Source organism: Loxodonta africana, chromosome 7 (assembly GCF_030014295.1).
Source record: "Loxodonta africana isolate mLoxAfr1 chromosome 7, mLoxAfr1.hap2, whole genome shotgun sequence".
NCBI lineage: Eukaryota > Metazoa > Chordata > Mammalia > Proboscidea > Elephantidae > Loxodonta > Loxodonta africana.
Genome location: NC_087348.1, coordinates 7304028 through 7323597, shown reverse-complemented (window position 1 = coordinate 7323597; position 19570 = coordinate 7304028). Strand labels below are relative to the sequence as shown.

At 61.0% G+C, this 19570-nt stretch overlaps 3 protein-coding genes across 3 annotated transcripts; all 3 read right to left on the bottom strand.

Moving 5' to 3' along the window:
* Nucleotides 1-28: 28 nt before the first annotated feature.
* On the bottom strand, nucleotides 29-4176 carry NUDT8 (nudix hydrolase 8). The gene is made up of 4 exons (XM_064287669.1): nucleotides 3956-4176; nucleotides 2973-3105; nucleotides 2105-2182; nucleotides 29-2015 (listed from the first exon to the last, which is right to left on the bottom strand). Exons 1-4 carry the CDS (start codon nucleotides 4147-4149, stop codon nucleotides 1788-1790), a joined length of 633 nt encoding a protein of 210 aa, XP_064143739.1. The 5' UTR covers nucleotides 4150-4176; the 3' UTR covers nucleotides 29-1787.
* A 730-nt stretch (nucleotides 4177-4906) lies between these two features.
* On the bottom strand, nucleotides 4907-9370 carry TBX10 (T-box transcription factor 10). The gene is made up of 5 exons (XM_064287667.1): nucleotides 8522-9370; nucleotides 7035-7190; nucleotides 6699-6766; nucleotides 6378-6472; nucleotides 4907-5968 (listed from the first exon to the last, which is right to left on the bottom strand). Exons 1-5 carry the CDS (start codon nucleotides 8585-8587, stop codon nucleotides 5691-5693), a joined length of 663 nt encoding a protein of 220 aa, XP_064143737.1. The 5' UTR covers nucleotides 8588-9370; the 3' UTR covers nucleotides 4907-5690.
* A 4992-nt stretch (nucleotides 9371-14362) lies between these two features.
* ACY3 (aminoacylase 3) lies at nucleotides 14363-19204 on the bottom strand. The gene is given in 7 exon segments (XM_064288952.1): nucleotides 14363-14496; nucleotides 14499-14574; nucleotides 16459-16568; nucleotides 16738-16845; nucleotides 16983-17076; nucleotides 17405-17600; nucleotides 18879-19204. Coding segments are annotated over 7 exon segments (954 nt in total). The 5' UTR covers nucleotides 19115-19204.
* Between the last annotated feature and the right edge of the window lie 366 nt (nucleotides 19205-19570).

The window sequence follows — 19570 nt, the reverse complement described above, 5'->3', positions numbered from 1 at the left end:
CCCCAAGTATCCCTCCACAGTGCAGGGGTTCAGCCTCCCTACCCCTTCCACACGCCCCCTTCACACGTTCTTTCAAAGGGAGTTATTTTTACCCCATCATGTGGCTCTGGAGGCTGGAGGCCCAGAGGCGACAAATGGGGCGTGGGGGACAACGGGAGGGGAGAGTGTGGTGGGGGGAAGGGTATATAGGAGAAAGGATGTCGGGAAAGGTTGCTAGGGAAGGAGGGGCAGGGCCGTGGGGAGGAGGGGCGGGGCGTAGGGAAATACGAGGGGAAGGGAAGGGAAGGGGAGGAGGAAGGCCACAACAGTCTAGCCCCAGAGCACTAGCCAGCTCATGCTTTTAATATCACGAATTAGATCACTTCACCTCCCTCCTTCCCTCACCCCCCACTGGCTTTAAATAAAACCCTCTCCGTGGTTTGTCCTTGTGGTGGGCTCAGTGGCCCTTGTGTCCCTGTGCATCTCTCCAGACCCCTCACCACCATCTCCATTGCTTTGCTTGGGTTCTTGAACGTATCAAGCCACCACACCCCCTGCCTTTTGACCTGGCCCTTTCCTGCTTACCTTCAGTTTCAAGGTCACTCCCTGGAGCCGACCTTGGCTGGTCTTGCTTGCCCAACATCCCTTCCCCATTCTCGCCCCCCCAGTTGTCCTTTGGGGGCCACCTTTTTTCTACTTAATCCAGGGGGTTTAACCCCCTCCCCCCCAGGCCTGGGCTGTGCCTCCAGCCCTGTCAAGTAAAGTATCCCAAATCTAGAGGCCCTTTTAATGGACTCAGGGGAGGGAATGTGACCCAAGGCAGACCAATGAAGTATAACTGTGGGTTAGCCTGGGCAGGAAAGAGAAGCTGTTTTCTGTTGATGGGAAGCTCATCTCTCACCCCTCTGGAGTAAATGATCTCTTTAGCATGAGGCCAGCAGTGGAAAGCACAAGGGAATAGGAGACCCTGAGCTCCTGGATCCAGCCATGCCTGAAGCTACCTTATCGCTGGATTTTGTAACCACAATCCCTTTTGCAAAGTCAGTTAGTGGGTGGAGTTTTCGATCACTTGCCATGACCACCATGTTCCAGTTGGACCATCCACCCCCTCAGCCCTCTCACGGAACCCTGGTCTCCATCATGGATGTGTAATCGCACTATTATCTGTGTATAATGTACAATGTATAACCATACTAATACCTGGTCCAAGGTCTCCCCAGACTGTGAGCACCCCCCGCCCTGGACAGGAGAACATCTGGCTGGTTCTCAGATGTGTCCTGAGCTCAGCACCTGGCACAAGGTAGGGGCTCGATGTATTGGAGCTTTACAACAAAATGCAGGGTGGTGGGTTCACCTCACTCCTCTCGATTCCTGGAGCCCCCAGCACATGGTCAGCCAGGCCCAGAGGCTGATAGCCAGTGACTGGGATTTTGGGCTCTGAAGCCAGAGACATGGCTCAAACCCCAGCTTGGGGTAGCCTCGGGCAAGGTGTCTGTCCTCCCTGAGCCCAGCCTGGCCAGGTGGGGGCAGTTCTGGCCCTGCTCCACAGGGCTGCTATGAGGGTGAAATGAGAGATGTGACACCATGCCTGGCACACGGTAAGCACTCAGTAAATGGCCCCTGCCGTGGGTAACAGTGTGACTGAGTAGAGGCCCCAGGCAGGAGGCCAGCTGTCCAGTGGGTTCTGCCCAGGTCACAGCCCCAGTGTGGAAGGAGCAAGAGCCACAGAGCTGGAGATGGCTCTTTATTCAGTCCTGGAATGGAACCAGCCTGGCCAGGCGAAGGTGGGGGCTGCTGGTGCCAGGTCCTCAGCTCCTGGGCACCTGAAAGCCAGCCAGTCGGGGCTGGTAGGTGCCTGGTGCCAGCAGCTGCAGGGTGAACTCGGTGATGACAGCTGTGAGCCCCCAGATGCGGTGTGGCCCGTGCAGGAAGACAGGCAGTGTGTACCGGAAGTGACCACGCTGGCAGAAGTGGGTATAGCCCTGATTCTGTGCCTGCAGCAGGTGGGCCAGGGGCAGCGCAAACACCTCATCCACCTGGTGGCAGGAGGCAGAGGGTGGGTGGACAGTGGATGGGCTGCTACTGTCCACTGGGACAGCCTGACCCCCATTGTCCCCATGCTCACCTCCTCCAGGTTGGGTCTGAGGCTCTGGGGGTCCAGGGGGCCCACGCTGGCGAGCACGGGCACCACAGTGGCTTTTTGCTGGGGCAGGAGGAGGGCAGGCCATCAGGGGAAGCAAAGGCCTTGGGACTGGGGGAAGGGAGCCTGGAAGAAGACTCCCCTTGCCTTCCAGGGGCCATGTCCACCCAGCCCTGCCCCTGCGCTCCCTCCACTCACACCGACTGACTTGAGCCCACCGTGCACTGGACCAGTCCAGACTTCTGGGCCTTTCTAGACCTTTCCCTCCACTTAGAACAATCTGCCCTTACCTAAAATCTCCCACTCATTCAAGTCCCAGCTCTGTCCCTGCCTGCCCTGTGAGGCCTTCCCCAACCCTCACCCACCATGCTGAGTGGCTCACCCCTTCACCCTGAGACCCTCCACTGACCTGAGTCTCAGTACCCAAATCTGTCAAAAAACCAAACCCATTGCTGTCAAGTAGAATTCCGACTCATAGAGACCCTAGGAGGACAGAGTAGAACTGCCCCACAGGGTTTCCAAGGCTGTAATCTTTGCAGAAGCAGGCTGCCACAGCTTTCTCCTGCCAAGCAGGTGGTGGGTTTGAACCACCACCATTTTGGTTAGCAGCCAAGTACATTAACCACTGCACACAAAGAGAGATAGAAATACCAAGGGGTGTTGTGGGTGTGAAACACATGAGTGCCAGGCAGGTGCTAGGCCACCCTCTACCTGTGCTGGTGTCCATGACCCCTCTCTTTGTCCCTGGGGTCCCTCTCACCTCCTAGGCCAGGACAGGTACAGTCTCATGGAACGGATAGCCAAATGAGGGCATGGGGTCAGGCTGGTGGTGGCCTCCACCTGGTGGGCTCACCTGGTCGGACACGGGGTGCAGGATCCCCCACACCTGCTGTTCAGGCACGGCCAGGCCGACCTCTTCCAGTGTCTCCCGCAGGGCTGTGTGCACCACATCCTGGTCAGTGGAATCACACTTGCCACCTGGGAAACTGAGCAGGCACAGGAAGCTGGTCCTTGGGTCATTAGGGCCATGGAAGAGGGTGGTAGGAGTGAGGGGTTCTGGGGTCCACGGTGGGGGTGGTGGTGGTGGCAATGGCAAAGGGCCAGTAACCCACCTAAGCATCACCTGCCTCTGTTCCTAGTTTATAGTGAGGCTGTGGGCAGGTCACATGACCTCCAAAGGTTCAGTTTACCTCCCTGAGCAACCAGGGTGATGGAGAGGTCCCCTCAGCCCTGAGCAGTGCAGGGTGGGATATGGGGACCTAGAAGCTGGGAGGAGCTCTGGTGGTGCAGTGGTTAAGAACTTGGCTGCTAACCAAAAGGTCGGGAGTTCAAATCCACCAGCTGCTCCTTGGAAACTCTATAGGCCAGTTCTATAGGGTCGCTATAAGGGGTAAGAAGGGCCTACAACTCAGACACCCAGATGCTGCCTACGGAGGTGCCAGTGGCGCTGACATGGACCCTAGAGCACTCTCAATTCCCTCCGGGGGGCTGGGCAGGGTCGGGAGGCTCAGCAGTCCTGCCCTGGGCGCATCCTCGGCCCCTGGACCCTGGACCCGAGCCTCCCCAAGGTCGCCGGCAGGGGGCGGGCTCCTGCCTTTTAGAGAGGGGAAAGAGCTCAGAGGCGTCAGCCCGAAGTGGTAGGGGACGCGCGGCGAGGGCGCCAGGCTCGGGGCGGGGGACACGGGTCGCTGACTCCTCGCCGCATCCGGGGGGCGGACCGGCGCTCACAGACTCATTTTACAGAGGCGGAAACCGAGGCGCGGAGAGCTGAAGTGCCTGCCGCCCTCGGGGCTCCGCAGCCTCTTCCGTAGCAGGGAGGCAGTCCCGACCGTGTACCTGACGTCGCCCTTGTGCCTCCCGGCCAGGCGGCTGGACCGCAGCGTGTAGAGCAGCGCCGGGGCCCCGCGCACCAAGCACAGCGGCACGAGCACGGCGGCCGCCGCGGGCCGCGCGCGGTACCGGGCCGTGGCCCCCGCCAGCAGCCGCCGGCAGCGCTGCTCGCCCTCCGCCGACAGGCACTCGGGCAGCATGTCCGGACCGGGCGCCGCCGGGACACAGTCGGCGCCGCTGCGGGACCAGTAGGGCCTGGAGGCCCCGCCCCGCCCACCACGTGGTGCCCCGAAGGGCGCCGGCGGGGGCGGGCCTTGTGGGCGGGGCCTCCAAGGGGCGGGGCCTGCTCCGGAGCCTTGGCTGGACTCGGGGTGAGAGGGCGGCGGGGCGGGGCCTGGAAGGGACTCCGGGGAGGGGCGTGGTTAAGGGCGGGACCTAGAGCGCAGCCTCCAATTGAAGTGACGGGGGCGCGGGCGGGAGGCGGGGCGCGGCCCGAAAGGGCGTGGTCCTACGGCCCTGGGGCCGGGCGGGCCTGAGGGGAAGGCGGTGGGAGCGGAGCTGGGAGGAGCTGGTGAGGGTCCCAGAGCTCTTGGGTATGCTCGGGCAACGCTAGCAGGGCGACCAGACCCGGCCCTTTGGACCGCGGGGTACCGGAGTCGGGGTGTCTGGCGGATGAGGTCCCCCTGGACCCCGCGGATTCCCGCCCCCACGTGTGCCGGTCCCTCCCCAAGTGTTCAGTCAGTGGGCGCTTAGAGGGCCCATGGGATCCCCTCCGGAGGCCGAGGACGTGTCAGGGGCCGCGGGAGTGGTGTCCGGGCTGACTCTCTTGTCCCTCCCTCCTGGCTCCGCTGGGTGGTGCGCGCAGCCCCCAGCCCCTTCTCCACCCCGGCTCCAGCCGCCAGGCCTTTGCCCTGCCTTTCCCCACGGCCTGGAGCCCTTTGCTCTCCTGTCCCTGGCCATTCCTACTCCTTCCTTAAATGTCGGCTTACACGGCACTTTCTGTAGGTAACTCCTCCCTAGAGTCTTCACTGGATTCCCAAATCACACCGTGCGGTTACTGCCTACCAGACCTCGGCTCCTCGAGGGTTCGACGACCCCTCTGCGCACAGTAGCTACACGCGGGGATGACGGATGGCGGCCCTACTTTGCTGGGAGCAGGTCCCTTCCAGAGCGGAGGTTTCGGTCCACAATGGGGCACAGGAGGCAGGGAGCAGGGGTCCCAGGTTCCCTCAGTGCAGTCCTGCCCCTGATTGGTGTTGCTGTCAACACCTTCACCATCACCACGTGCTCCCCAGGACCCAGACAGCAGTGGGCAGGGCTGACGCGGGACTGTCCTGGGTCTGTGTCCCGAGGCCCTCCCACCCAAACCTCTGAAGACAGAAGTGCTTTGACCATGCCAAATGGTTTAATGTTGGGAGGCAGGGAGGGAGGTGAAGGAAGACTGGGGGAGTCGCACCCAAGGCAGGAGGGGATGTATTCCCAGTCCCTGGGGTTGGGAGGCAAGAGATGTGATTCCAAGCCTGGCATGACTCCAGGCTTGTTGTGTGACTCCAGGTGGGTAACCTCCCTCTCTGGGCCTCCACCTGCTCTTCCCTCCTTGGTAGAGGCTGGATCTGATGGGGAGAGGTGAGTGAGGGTCTCTGTAGAGGTGAAGCTGGAGGGGGTGGGGCAAAGGTGGACTCCCCCCCTCCCAGCTGCTGTGGGTCTAGGGCAGGAAGACTCTGTCCATGGGGCATCTCTATCACTGCGGGTCCTTGCCAGGCCCCAGGCACACAGCAGTGGGGGACAGGAGCCCCAGCCCTCCTGAGAGGGGCAGGCCCCCTTGATTTCTGTCAGCCCGAATGTTGGGGAGGGGGTATGGTGCTGATCGGGCCCTTGGGGCCCCGACGGGGCTTGGGGCCCCAGGGTACAGGCTCTGGTAGGTGAGTGGCCGGTAGGTGCCTGGGGCCAGCAGGGTCTCAGGAGGGACCAGCAGCTGTTGGTGGAGCCGGGCAGGAGTCCTTGAGGCGGAAGCTGGAGCTTTGTTGGGGTGTAAGGGAGGAGATGGTCTGAGAGGACCCCAGACTTCCCCTCACATCTCCAGCCTTCTTTCCGATCCTGCCCTTTCCCTACTTCTGCTCCTTCCATTCCAGGTAGCCCCTTCCCAGCCTTTGTCCTTGCTTTCCCTCTGCCTGGAATTTCTTCTCCACCTCCTTCCTCTGTCCAAACCCTTCCCAGTCCCCCAAGGCCCAGCTCTGGAACCACCTCCTCCAGGAAGTCCACCTGACACCCCTACCACTATTCCCAGCATCTTGTCCCTGCCTTGTTCTCTCTGCTCTGGGCCCCACATTGTCTTAGAAATCTCTGCCCCTCACTTTATGCCCACACAGGTCCCCAGTGGCTCTGGTGGCCTAGGGGCTGGCTACCTGGGATCTGGCTGGGCGCTTACCTTTCTTCTGTTCTGTGGGGCCCTTCAGTGGGCAGGGGCTGAGGCTGCTTTGACTCCGGGCTGGAATGTTGAGCAGGGGTCGTGGGGACACAGGCCTGAGATGGGCCAAGCAAGAATGGGGGAATCAAGGTGAAGAACCCCAGGGCTGCAATCATGCTCAGGTCAGGTGGTGGGGCCCAGGAGAAGTCAGAGGGCATGAAAGTAGGGTCAGGAGCTGAGGGTGGGCCCTGTGGGCTGTGGGCCAGGGTCTTAGGAGATGCCTGGGAGGGGCTGGGGTGGAGTGGGCTGTGGCTGGACAGAGCTGGTCAGGGCCAGAGGTACCAGGAGTCTGGGTCACTCTCTCTAAAGCCCTTGGCAAAAGGGTTGCTGGCGATTTTCAGCTGGGTGATCTGCAGAGGAGACAGTGTGGTTATAGGACAGCTCCGAGCAGGGAAAGGCCGTGGGGCTCCCTGGACCCCCAGTCAGGTAGGCCCTAGGACCCAGGCCCCTCGGCCCAGGGGCCCTGGAGCTGGCAGGTGTGAAGGCAGGGGAATGAGTGGGCAGATGCCCACTGAGCCCCAGAGAAGGAGCACAGGAACGGTCTGCCCATTTACTTGTAGGCTAGGAGCCTGGGGCCTCAGTTTCCACCCTGGAGAAATGGGCTGCGGCCTGACCCACCCGGTGGTTCTGGTACGCCGTCACGGCTGTGAACTGGGTCTCCGTAAAGACGAAGGACTTGAAGTTCTCCTGGGCGTAACGCTCGCTGTTCTCGCGTGGGTCCACGAAGACCACGTGGAAGCGGGGCTGGTAGCGGCACATGGAGTTGAGAATAATCTGGGGAAGGGGGCAGCAGACCCTTCCTGAGGCTGAAGGCCTTCTTCCCAGGGCAGAGGGGTTGCCCCGGGCCCTTTCGGGCCTCTGAGGCTGCTCCAGCTGGGGCTGGAGGAGAATGGAGCCAGCCTAGGTGTTCCTGGTTTCCAGTCGTTTCTCTTAATGGCATTGCAGTTCTGAACTTGAGAGCCAAGGGCCACTTCATGTTCGGCATCCTTGGCTCTTCTTCACCTTTCCTTACACCCCACATCCTAATTGTCAGCTTTACCTTCAGAACTATCTGGACTCTGACCACCTCTCCCCCACACGGCCTCCACGTGGCCTAGCTACCATCATCTTTCCCTGTGTTCCTTCAGCTGCCTCCTGGCTGGCCTCCATGCCTCCATCTTGCCCCACATCCATTCTGCACACAGCAGCCCTGGCAACTCCATCCTGTCACCCCTGCTCAAAGCCCTCCTGTGGCCCCCCTCCCACCCAGAGGAAAAGCCAGAGCCCTCCCCACAGCCAACAAGCTCTGCAGGGCCCGGCCCCACCGCCTCTAGGCCCTCTCCTCCCACTCTCCCTCCTCGGTCCACTGCACCCACTTGAGGGGAGGGGCAGGCTCCTTTTAGTTCCTCAAACTCGCCCAGCCTTCTCTACCTCAGGGCCTTTGCACTGCCTGGAACGGTTCCTCCTAGGATATGCATGGGCTCCGTCCCCTGCCTTCAGATGTCTTTTCAAATAGGGCCTCATCCTGACCCCTCACCAATGGAACAGCCACCCTCTGTCTCCACCCCTGTCCCTGGTTCCTTTTTTCTCCTTGGCATTCTTCACTGTCTTGATTTCTTGTTTGCCGTTTGCCCCCCACCCCCACCCCAGGATGTGAGCCCTATGAGGGCAGGGGGCTTTGTCTCTGACCACTCGTAGACAGTGCTGTGTCTGTCACCCACAGCAGCCCTGGCCCACGGGAGGTGTTCCGTAAAATTGTTAGCCGGATGGACTTCTTCATACGTGTGTATCTGTAAATGCTCTGGGCAGTGTGGCCTGGGGTCTCATTGACGTACGTGAAGGCCCAGACGATGGTGTTGGGCCTCATGTGACCATGTGCTGTGAGACAACATTCTCCTGTCCCCCACCCCCACCCCACCTGCCTGGACAGTCCCCTCTGCTGTCTGACTTCTGGCCAGGTGGGCTCAGCCTCCCTGCCTTGGCCCTCAGCAGCAGGCAGGGGTGCTGGGCACCAAGGCCATTAGGGCACCAAAGGCCCGGCCAACCCAGGCTCCAGGCCTTATCACAAGCAGGCCCCAGCCCCCATGCCCTGGCCTAGCCCTTCCCCGCCATGGCCCGGGCCTCACGTGGCCATTGTCGTCCAGTAGGTTGTTGGTCAGCTTGAGCTTGTCGAAGGACACAATCTGACGCATCCACTGTGCGCCCTTAGCTGGCGAGTCGGGGTGGAAGTGCACGCGGCCCGGAGTGGCCGGGTCTGCCTTGCCGGCCACCAGCCAGGCTGAGCTGTGGAACGCGTACCTGGGGAGCAGAGCCAGGTGGCCAGGGCGCCCGTCTCCTCCCCTACCTCCAGCCCCTCAGCCACTCCCCCTAGCCCTCCAGGGCCATGCCTGACCAAGGCTGGTGGGGCACAGGGCTGTCACTGACTCCTCCGCTGCCCCCCGCCTGGTGCCAGGCCTTCCTGTGTACCAGCTCGAGTGGGAGGTATGGCCCTAGCCCCGTCTGCAGATGAGGAACCTGAGGCCCAGGGAATATGCTAGGCCCTGAGTTCGCTGTGGGTGCACCTGCTGAGGACCGGATGACCCTGCTGCCCTAGGCTAGACCACTCTACCTGCCCCAGGCTAGCCCACTGCCCAGGGTGGGCCTCTGTCCATGCCAGGCTTCCTGAGCTGGGCCCCCTCCTACCATCGGGCTAGGCTGGACCCCCCTGACATTGCTCAAACTGGCCCCTGCCCGAGACCCTGGCCTGGTCTCAACACTCAAAACCTTTGTACCCCATCCCCCCAGCTGGCCCAGACCTGTATCTCTTGTCGTCCAGGGGCACAAAGTCCATGAGCAGGGCATAGTCGGCCAGCGTGTCCATGCCCAGGATCTTCACCTGGAAGGTGGGGAACATCCTCCTGCCGGAGGCACGTGCTCAGCAGCCCAAGCGGGGCCCCAGTCCCGCCTCCACCCTGCCCTCGCTGCCCACACCTGCCCGCTTTGGTGACAATCATCTCTGTGCCCAGCTGGTGGAACTCCTCCCACAGAGCCTTCATCTCCAGCTGCACCGTCACACTGGACACGTGAGGGTTCTTGGGGCCCTGCCCAACAGGCTCAGCTGTGGCTGGGGTCCCAGAGGAGCCGGTGCAAGGGCCTGGCAGGAAGGGCGGGCCTAGCCGGGGCTCCCAGCTGGAGCCGGGCCCAGGCAGAGCACAGGTTTCTGAGGGTGTGACTACACCGAGGCTGGCAGAGAGGAAGGCTGGGGAAACAGGACGAAAATGTGGGTGTTGCTCCTCTCACCACCCTCCCCCCACTCATCACCCAGCCAGCCCTCATCCTCAGGATGCGTCTAGATGCCTCTTCCTCCGGGAAGCCCTCCCTGACTGCAGAACTCTGTGTGCCCATGGTACCCCACTGAGAATCACAGTGGGAGATAAATAAATAAATGTGCATTTCAAGGTCTGTTTTCCCAGCAAGCTCCTGGAGGGCAGGGACTGTGCTGGTCTTGCACCCCAGCGCATCTTTGAGCCACTGTGTGTCTGCGTGACTTGGAGCCAGTTGTTGCATCTCGGGAGCCTCAGTTTCCATATCTGACAGTGTGCCCAGTAGGCCCTCAATAAACGCCCACTGTAATTGATGCAAGAGATCTGCTGGTGCCCATGCGGTTGTAGGGCGTGATGGGGGCTTTCCACCACCGGGGGCTGAGAGTGGACCCCCGTTGGCCACCATTTACTCTTATCCATCCCTGACCTCAAACACCTGCCCATGTCCTGCCTCCAGAAGCCCATTCTATCATCTTTCTGCTTTGGTCACACTTATTTCTAAAGCCCTGGCTTTTATCTGCAAGCCTGTCACAAGCCGTAGACTAAAGCATCGTCATCTCCCACTCCTAATTTTAATTCTAAGAACAGATCTATTCTTTCAAAGCAGCCTCACAGGGCCTGAGGCCAGGCAGGGCTGGGGAACTGCAGTGGTGGGGACCAGGGGCCAGGGCTTCACAGCAGTGTCCCCTGCTGAATGGCTTTGAGGTATTTACACCATTGTAAAACAGCGGGGTCCCCTAAGCAGAGGGGGAATGTTGGATGTCAGATAGATGTATGGACAAACGGACAGACAGGTGGGTGAAGGGATGCCTGGGGAGGCAGAGTGTCTCATGAGGTGACAGGGGACAGAGCTGGCCAGGGCTGGCACACGGTGGGCATGTGGGGCCCAGGCCTGTGGGCCTGTCCCTAGCAGCCCTGAGAGTCACATGTGTGAAATGGCACCTCACTAAAGCCCCCAGGGTTTCTGCAGCCTGGAGGGTGTGGGGGGTTCTCTCCCGGAGGCCCTGAGTGGGGTATGCCACATCAGGGCTGTACCCCCAGAGGACCCCGGGGCCTAGGGATGGATATATTGATGTCCCTGGGCCAGGCCAACAGATGGGCAGCTGCTTGTTGTCCAGGAAACCGGTGCCAGCTCCCAGGGTCCATGGTGAGGAGTCCCAAGGAATATTCACAGACCTTGGCTCCTGAGTCTTCTACGAGCCCACCCACTGCCCATCCGGGTCAATCTGCCCCACTTAGCACTCTCAGGAACTCTGGGGTGGCTGGTCTCTGCCCAGTTTCTCTGAAGGCCAGACCCCTTGGGCCAGGACTGTATAGTTTCCCTGAGGCCCAGGTCTGGAAGGGAAATTAGGGGCCTTTGGTCCAGGCCCCCAGCCCATTTCTGAAGGGACCCAGGGAGGGGCAAGGATAGGTTCAAGGTCACACACATCTGGTGGGGCCTCACCTCCCAGAAACAGCTCTGACCCCTGCCTGACAGCACCCCTATCCTTGTACTTGGGCTGTTGTGAGCCCATCAGCTCAGCCTTGGAGGGCTCCAAGACCTGCCTGGGGTACCCCTGCCCACCCACTTGCCGAGAGTCTGTGGTCCGGGGGGCTCCATGATCCCCAAGCCCAGTGCCAGCCCTGCCTCACCCACCCTGAATGCCTCACCCACCCTGAAGCCTGAGCCTTACCCACTCAGGGCTGCCTCACTGCCCGCACCCTACCTGCCATGGGGTTGCCGTGGGAGAAGCCCTGCTCAGCTGGAGTCTGGTTGCACTGCCACCCGAGGGGCCCTGGTCAGCCCCTCCTGGTCTCCATGTCCATTCGGCGGTCACAGCCCAGGTCTCAGGGGGACACGCTGTCCCCAGTCTCCGCAGAACACGCTGTCCCCAGTCTCCGCAGGACTGCCCTTCCCTCTCGACTGCCCTCCGTCCTCGTCTCCAAATCTCTTCCACCCGAGCTGGCACCTGGTCTCGCAGGTGGAACCCTGACTCTGGGGTGTGTAGAGTCCCCCTCCAAGTTACCTTCTCAGACCGTATTGTCCAAGGCCAGCTCCAGGCGGGTGCAGTGCAGGGGAGGGTAGGTGGGAGGCTCTGACGTTGCAAAGTCTCCCCTCCCCTCCCCAGCTGAGAGCCCCCAGCCATTCCCGATCAATGGGCCCAGGTGCAGGGCGGGGCCAGTCTTGAGGAAGGGCTGGGTGGTCCAAAGGGGCCCAGGCCTGGCTGGTGGGGCGGAGGACGGTGGAGGGGAGGCTCAGGGAGGCAGTGGCAACGAGGGCTGAATGGTAGAGGCCAGTGCACTCTCACCAGGGCCCAGACCCCTGACCTGGGGCCCGGGCAGCCCAGCGAGGCCTGCTGGTATGAGCTTGAGGTGAAATTGGTGAGGGGGCAGCACCAGCCAGTGCTGTCAGAGCCCTCAGCCTGGGGGGCAGGAAGCTGGCTCCTCCTGAAAGCCAGGCCCCGTGAGCTGGACAGCACTGGCAGGTCCCTGGTGGGCTTGGTGCCTTGGTTTCCCCAACTGACCTAAGTACATAGTCTCTTCTGCTTGAAGTGGCCTTGCATGGGTGGTGGCGCCCAGGCTACCCCAGCCAGGGACCAGTAGCTCTCCCCATCCTGGAGCTGGGGGCCATGTCAGCTGATGGTGCCTACCTGGCCCCCATCAGGGCGCCAGCGGAGACTAAGGCTGCCCCCAGCCAGTCCCGGGGCTGGGTGTTCAGGGGATGCAGGGACCACTGGTCAGGAAGGTGGGGGGGAACCCCCCTAAGCTGACACCAGTCCCTTGGCTGAGAGTGCTCTCTCTGGCCATTTGAGCTCTGCCACATGGCCCAAGGAGCAACCCAGGCTAGCCCCCCCAGGCCAAAGCACTAGATGGAACTCCATTGATGGGAGTCCCCAGGTCTGTGGGGGTAGTAGAGGGGAGCCTGTTATGGGGCATGGAGAGGCCAAAGGTTGGGCCTCACGCCAGGGGCAGACCCCTCCTCTCTCCAGCTCAGGGGTGTCTGCCAGTTACAGCCCCTGTGCCCGAGGTCACAGCTCGTGGAGCTGTGGGCTGACCCCAGGGACATGTGACGGGCAGGGGTGACCCCTGGCACAGACCCACACCAGCTGCAAGGAAGAAGCCTGTCACTAGTGCTGAGGGCTGCTGCTGCTGGACAAGATGGGAGTGCTCTGTGCTGATGATGGGGGTCTCAACAGCTCCCAGGGCCACCCAGCGGGGTGTGGCCTGCCACCATGTCCCAAGATTCACAGTGGGGTGAGTGAGGAGCTGGGAGAGGCAGTAGTGGGGCTTGGGGAATCCACACCAGCCTGGCAACTCCCCCTCAACTCAGACAACCAGGGTGGGCCAGCCTGGGGCCCCAGTGGCTCCTGATATGTGTATGAGTGTGTGTATGTGTGCTAACCTACATGCACACACAGACACAGTGTGCACACAGATACCCACACTCACATACACACACAGGCTTGACTCCCGTACCTCCCCTCCCCACTGGCCAGCCCTTCCTGCCCGAGGCACTGCCTGGCTCCCTGCCCCCTCATCCATCTTGCCTGCCAGCCTGTCCCTGGCGCCCCCATATCCTTCACACCTTCTCATCTCGCTGGTCAATACCAGGAAGCAGTGTGGCAGCCATGGCCGCGGGGAGATGGATGGGCCAGGTGGGGGCACAGAGCCGGGGAGGGGTGCCTCGAGACTCACAGCTCTGGCCTCCACCTGCCTTGGTGTCCGGCCAGGAACTGTGCCCTGTGGGCCTCCGGTGGGGTGCGTCTACAGCCCCTGAGCGTCCTGCCCTCCGGGTTTGGGGCCAAGAACACCCTGCAGTGTGTGCCTGGGCAGGATCTGCCAGTGCCCCCCATCCTGACATTGAGGTACAGCATCCCAGGTGGTGGCAGACAGCAGAGGCGAGCCTGGCCTGCCTAGTAGGACTTCCTCTGTCCCGACCCAAGGCACCTCCTCCCTGTGTCTCCGTGGTTGTACAGGCTGACCTGGGGGGCAGAGTTGTACCCCTTCCCCAGATTGGTTCACCCCGAGCCCCCATGGGCTCTGGCGATCTTACACACGTGTTCACACGTGTACACGTGTGACATACCAGAAAATGCCTATCTGGGCTGTGCTTCTGGTCACATATGGACCCCGCAGAGGAATGCCCAAGGTATGGAGGCCCTGAGAAGCACATGTGTACACAGCTTTACCCAGACATGAGTGCACACCTCTGCTCTCCCAGACTGCTGTTCTGGCCCCAGGGTTGTATGGGGTTGATGCCCCCTCTGGGTCATGGCCACCCCTGGGAGCCCCACTGCTGGCCCCAGGACAGTCCTTCTCTGAGGCTTCCTCACATTGCAGGATCTGCCTGGGCAGGGCACTATAGACAGCTGCAAGCACAGAGACACTACCACTGGCCCCAGGACACACAGTGGGTCCAAGGCCACATCGGGTCAGACCTACGGCCCACCCTCCCTTCTTCTACACACCTCCTCAGCCAGAGAGGAACCATGCAGAACAGAGGACGTGACCACGGACCCCTGGACATTTCCCTCTTTATAGAGCAGGAAACTGAGGCCTGGGGCAGGGGGAGTGGCAAGGAGCGGGGTGCGTGGCTAGTGGCAAAGGCTGTTCCTGGGCTTGGAACTTTGTCTCTGGACCCCTTGTTCAGGTGGGAAGCCTGAGGCCCAGCAGGTGTGGCTGGGGTTAGGGACCTGGGATGGGGGTAGGGGTCAGCGCGGGCAGGGTGGCCACAGAGAACGTGAGCTTCTCAGTCTGGATGAAGGCAGTGCCCTTCTCATAATAGGCGGCCTCGTTGATGAAGATGGGGTACATGGTGACCCCCCACACAGCATCTCCTTGCCGCTGAACATCTGGAAATTGGATGCACCAGGCTGCAGTGGCTCGAAGCCTCAGTCCTGGGAGGAAAGCCAAGGGCAGAGGTGCTGAGACCAACCTCTGCCCCGGCCTGGCTATGCCCCTCATTTGTGGCCTTACCTGCCCACTCCTTCACCCCTTAGATCAACTGTGACAGGGTGTCTGATGACAGTCCAACCTGAAGTGTCTAGAAATTGAGGTTGCTATGAGCAGAAGTTGATTCAACGGCCCTGAGTTTGGTTTTGGTGGGAGTCACCTTGGAAAGACTTTTGTCATTGTGGAAGTGCATCTAGTGGTTATAGGCACAGACACGGAAGCCTCGGTTCAAGTTCTTATTAGCTGTGTGACCTTGGGCAGGTCACTTAACCTCTGTGTTCCTCTGTGAATCAGGGACTATGATAGCTCCTCCTCTCATTCTGAGATTTAAGCTAAATGAGTTAACGGTGCTTAGAACAGTGTCTGGCACACAATACACACAACGTAATAGTTTATTAAACACATTTTAAAATTGTGGGAGAGTTCACCTCAAATGGGTGCTATTACCCAACATCTGCAAGGATGGTTGGTGAGTGGGGCCGACATAAGACCCCCCAGCCTGAAACACTGAAAGGACAGTGTCCCCTCCACCACAGTGCCATTGTAAGTAAGGTAACACTTCAAAATAAGACACAGAGCTGTAATAAAAGAATTAAAAAGTCCAACCAAATTCTGATTTTTCCTACTGTGGTTACTTTGATCCATTTTTAAGAATTTGAACTATCTAAGTCCCCCCACAATTTGTCTTTTGTGCCCATGCTCCTCTGAGCCCTCAGCAGGTGCCAGGTCTGTCAGCTGGGCTGCCCCACATGGCTGGGGGTTCCACTTGCCATGGGAGCCAGGCCACCGTTGTCCCACTCAGGGATGGGCGGAGATGATGGGAAAGGGTGGTGGGGGGAGGAGGTGGCAATTTTTGCTTAGAGGCATGGAAGGGGCCCCTGAAACAGAAACCCATCATTTTGGAGGTTCATCATCACTTGGTCACCTCTGCTATCAAGGGGTTCCCACCTGAGCTCCATCTGCACGAGAGGACCCCACGGGCCCACTGCGGACTCCTCATGGAGGAAACGCTCTGGCTGGTCACCCGGCTCAGCCGCAGAGCTTTGAGGTGGGCAGAGGAGGGCACGTGCCAACAGCACAGGTGGCTGCCTCTGAAGCCCGCCTGAACCCACTGCCCAGGACAGCTGAGAGTGGAGGTAGAGGAACAGTTACTAAGGAGGCTAGGGCTTCAGTGTCCAGCGTGGGCACCCTACTGCCTGGGTACCACTGGGAACAAGGACCACAGGACTGCACGGACCCTGTTCAACAGCGCCCCCGTGTGGCAGCAATGAGAGCAGCGCCTGACCGACTGCCTGTTCTTCTCACCCACATCTGGGCCAGGTGTAGAAGCAGGACGGTCCAATTCCTGGAACATTCAGGAAGCCAAGGCCTGGAGTAGGAGGTACTGTTCTCTGCTAATTGGCATGGGGAATTATATATGCTCGAGAAATTAGCTGGAATATAGAGAGGGTTCTGTACTTGGACCTCCAAAGCAGGTGAACTGGGCCAGGCCTGTTCCACATGTCGGATCCTCTGCCTTCTCCGTCCAGGGGCAGGCTGTCCAGGCTGTGGAGAAGCCCCTTAGAGCCCCCCAGAGGCGCCGTGAGAATCTCTGTGGCTCCCAGCGCCAGGCTGAGCGTGGAGGCGCCAGTGGAAGGAGGTAAGCACAAGGGGCTGGGGCCAAGGCAGGGTGCAGGAGACGAGGGTGCAGAGCCCAGGCTCGCTCAGCTTCTGATTCTGAGGGGCCGCGCGGACGAATGCTAGGCTCCAGCCTGAGCCTCAGTTTCTCCATATTCCTGACCTCCCCCCCCCCAGGCTGTGACTCCAGGATCTCGCCCTCACACACATACCTGCAGCTGAGGGTGCACAGTGCCCGCCGGGTCCCTGTCCTTGGTGCATGGGAAGTCCAGGTGGCTCACGTTTCTGTAGGCTTCCATCTCAAAGGCCGGAAAGGTAGTGCCTACGTGGGGGCTGCGTGTGAGAGCTGCCCCTCCAGACGCGGGGCGGAGCACGCGTGCGACCACGCTGCACTGGATCCCGGCCCACCTTGGAAGCCTGGCTCCCCGGCCCCTGGGCCAGGCCCTTTCCTCTCTGGCCCTCAGTTTCCCCGCAAGCCCCCAGAGCCTCACCCTGGTTGAAGAGCTCAATGAAGTCCAGAGCTGCGCCCACCAGGGACTTCATCTGTGAGAAAAGGTCGGCCCGCAGCACTCCCTGAGGCTGGGGGCCCAGCTCCAGCGCTGGGGCGGGAGGGAAGGGGTCAGGCAAGCGCTCAGAGGGTCCTCCTTCAAGAGGTTAGGGCCCCTGCCCTCAGACCCCGCCCCCTCAGGGAGAGCCGCCCCTCCTCTGGCCCCTCCCACTTCCAGCCACCGCCCACCCATTCCGTTCTTGGCCACCGAGTCAAGGCTGTTGCTCTCCTCTCCCGGCTGCTGGTACACGAAGACCCGGCAGGGCAGCTCGGGGATCTGCAGCTGGGGGCTGCAGGGGCGGCTCAGGACCGCGGCCCACTTGGGAAGGGAAACTGAGGCTCAGGGGATGGAGAATGGAGGAAGCACTAGGCACCTCCGCGCTGGTCCCGCCTAGCTCTACCAGCTTGGAAGTGTTTGTCAGACGCCCAGGGGGGGACCTGCAGGTGGCAGGCCCGGGGGGCTGGGGTCGAGAAGAAACATAGGCCCAGGGCAGGCGGGCCAGGATGGGACACTATCCGCTCTGCCCCGCCCCCGCCCCCGCCCCCGCCCTCCCGGCCCTGCCCTGCCCTCTGGGAGGTGCTCGCGGGGGTGGGGGCGGGGGGCAGACCACCTGCAGGTACCGGCGCAGGTGCATGGCAAACACTTTGTGGGCGGCATTGGCGATGAGGCAGGTGCCCACGTTGGTCTTGGTGTTGTGCAGGTCCGGAATAAAGTCGAAGGCCTGGCTGGAGGACTTGGGCCGAAGCAGCTGGTTCAGCTCCCGGGCCCTGGTCACCTCTTAGGGGTCATCCGGGGCGGCCCTGGCACTGCAGGGGCAGGAACGGGGCACGGACCCTGTCAGCTTCAGTCATCAACAGTTTAATTGGGGGGGGAGGCAGCTGGTGCTGCCTTCAGGAGAGAAGACCCTGAGGGCCGGCAGGAGAGACTCACTCAGGATTCCTTCACCGCCAGCCTGGCTGCCCCTGCTCACCGCCCTCGTGGGCTCCCCACAACACCCATAAAATCCAACCCCTCATCACAGCCTGACCGTGCCTGTGTGCTGCCTGTCTCATGATGTCTAACTCCGGCCACACCTCCCCATGCGCCATGCTGGTCTCACATCCAGGCCTTTGCATGTGCGGGTACCTCACTGGAGCCACCTTCTCTCCTCTCTGCACCTGGTTTACTTCTGCTCACCCTTTGGAGCTTGGCTGAGCTAAAGGTCGGGAGGCTGGGGCCTTCCCCCTCCTCAGCTCCACCCCACACTGCTATTGGCGGTGGCAGCTGCCAAAACCCATTGAGTCCAGGACACAGGGACACTCGCCTCCCTGGGCCAGCTAGGGTTCCTGCTGGGGAGCTGCTCACAGCCTCCCCGTCTGCCCTTGGCCAGGTTAGATGCTCTGTGTAGCCTCCACCCCTGCATTTAGCCACCTCCGTTGTGGTTGCTGGCTTCCTTCTCTGTCACCCCAATAAGCTGAGGACAACACCAGAGGTGTAGCCAGGCGCAACTCCAAGGGGGCGGCAGTTGAGGGGCAGAGAGACATTCTGAGATGCCATAAATATGAAAGGTGTCTGACTGAGGTAGCCAGACAAGTGGGGGGAATGACATGTCACCACTATCAATGTCTATTCATTTTGAAATTGGGGGGTTGCAACTTAGAGATGCCCCTGGGTGCACGTTACCCTCGCTATGCCCCTGGGCAACACCTGGGTCCTACTTCCCATTTTCTGACCTAACCTGGCCAGAGCCTGGCCCAGGGATAGGGCTTGGTGACTATCCATCGAGGGGAGGAGTAAATGGTAGTTGGGGGCACAAGACAAGTAAGCACAGCCAGTGGGGCTGATCTGAGGGGTGCCTTGGGTCTGGGGACCAAGCCTGGGATCAGGGAGGGCTTCCTGAAGGAGGTGACATCTATCTTGATTTCTTAAATGGGGAGGAATCGGCGTGGCAGGGAGAGGAGAGAACAAGAGCAAAGGCACGGGGTGGGGGGTGGGGTAGTGCCCTGCTGGTGGCTGGAGGAATTTTGAGGTGGGGGTCTCAGTGGCAGGCTGAAGGGCTGAGCCAGCCCACCAGGTCTGGGCACGACCACAGTGAGGGAACTCACATGAGGAAGGAGCTGGTGAAGGTTCGGTTGAGGTCTCGGCCCACATATCGTCGGCAGGCGGCTGTGGCCTCTGGGTTGGCCGGCAAGAGTGTGGCGGAGAAGCTAGGCCTCTGTAGCTCCCCCGGAGCCTGCAGCCAGTACCGTGCCAGGTAGACGCCAGACATCTCATTGCCGTGGGTGTCCCCGGTCATGGCCACACGGCGCAAGGGCTCCCGAGGCACAGGCAGCAAGCACATGTTGGTGTGGGGTAGTGTGTAGGAGGCCCTCGGCAGACACAGGCTGGGTGCTTGGAAGTGGCTGGGAAGGAGGTGGTGAGCTCACCAGGGCCTGAGGAGTCCAAACTGGGCAGGGAGGTGCCTGTCAAAAGGCATGGCTGGGTCAGGGCATAAGCTGGACAGGGAAATATAGAGCCCTTCCAGGCCCCACCCTCAGGGGCCTGCTGGAGGTGTCCCACCTGCACCACCAGAGGCCCAGTTCAAGGCTACCTCAGCTGAAGTTGCCTGAAGCTCCCCATTAGCCATTTTCCTTTGCGGATAAGTGTTGCCGTCCCCTCCTTTGTCTGAGGAGATACTTTCTGGCTCCAATTTGGAGAGAGGGAGTTTCTTTTCAGTTGAGAATAGGGGCCAGACATTTGGGGAAATGGAGTCACTAGGGCACACTCCCTGGAGGAAGTGGATTGCGTGCCAATTTTA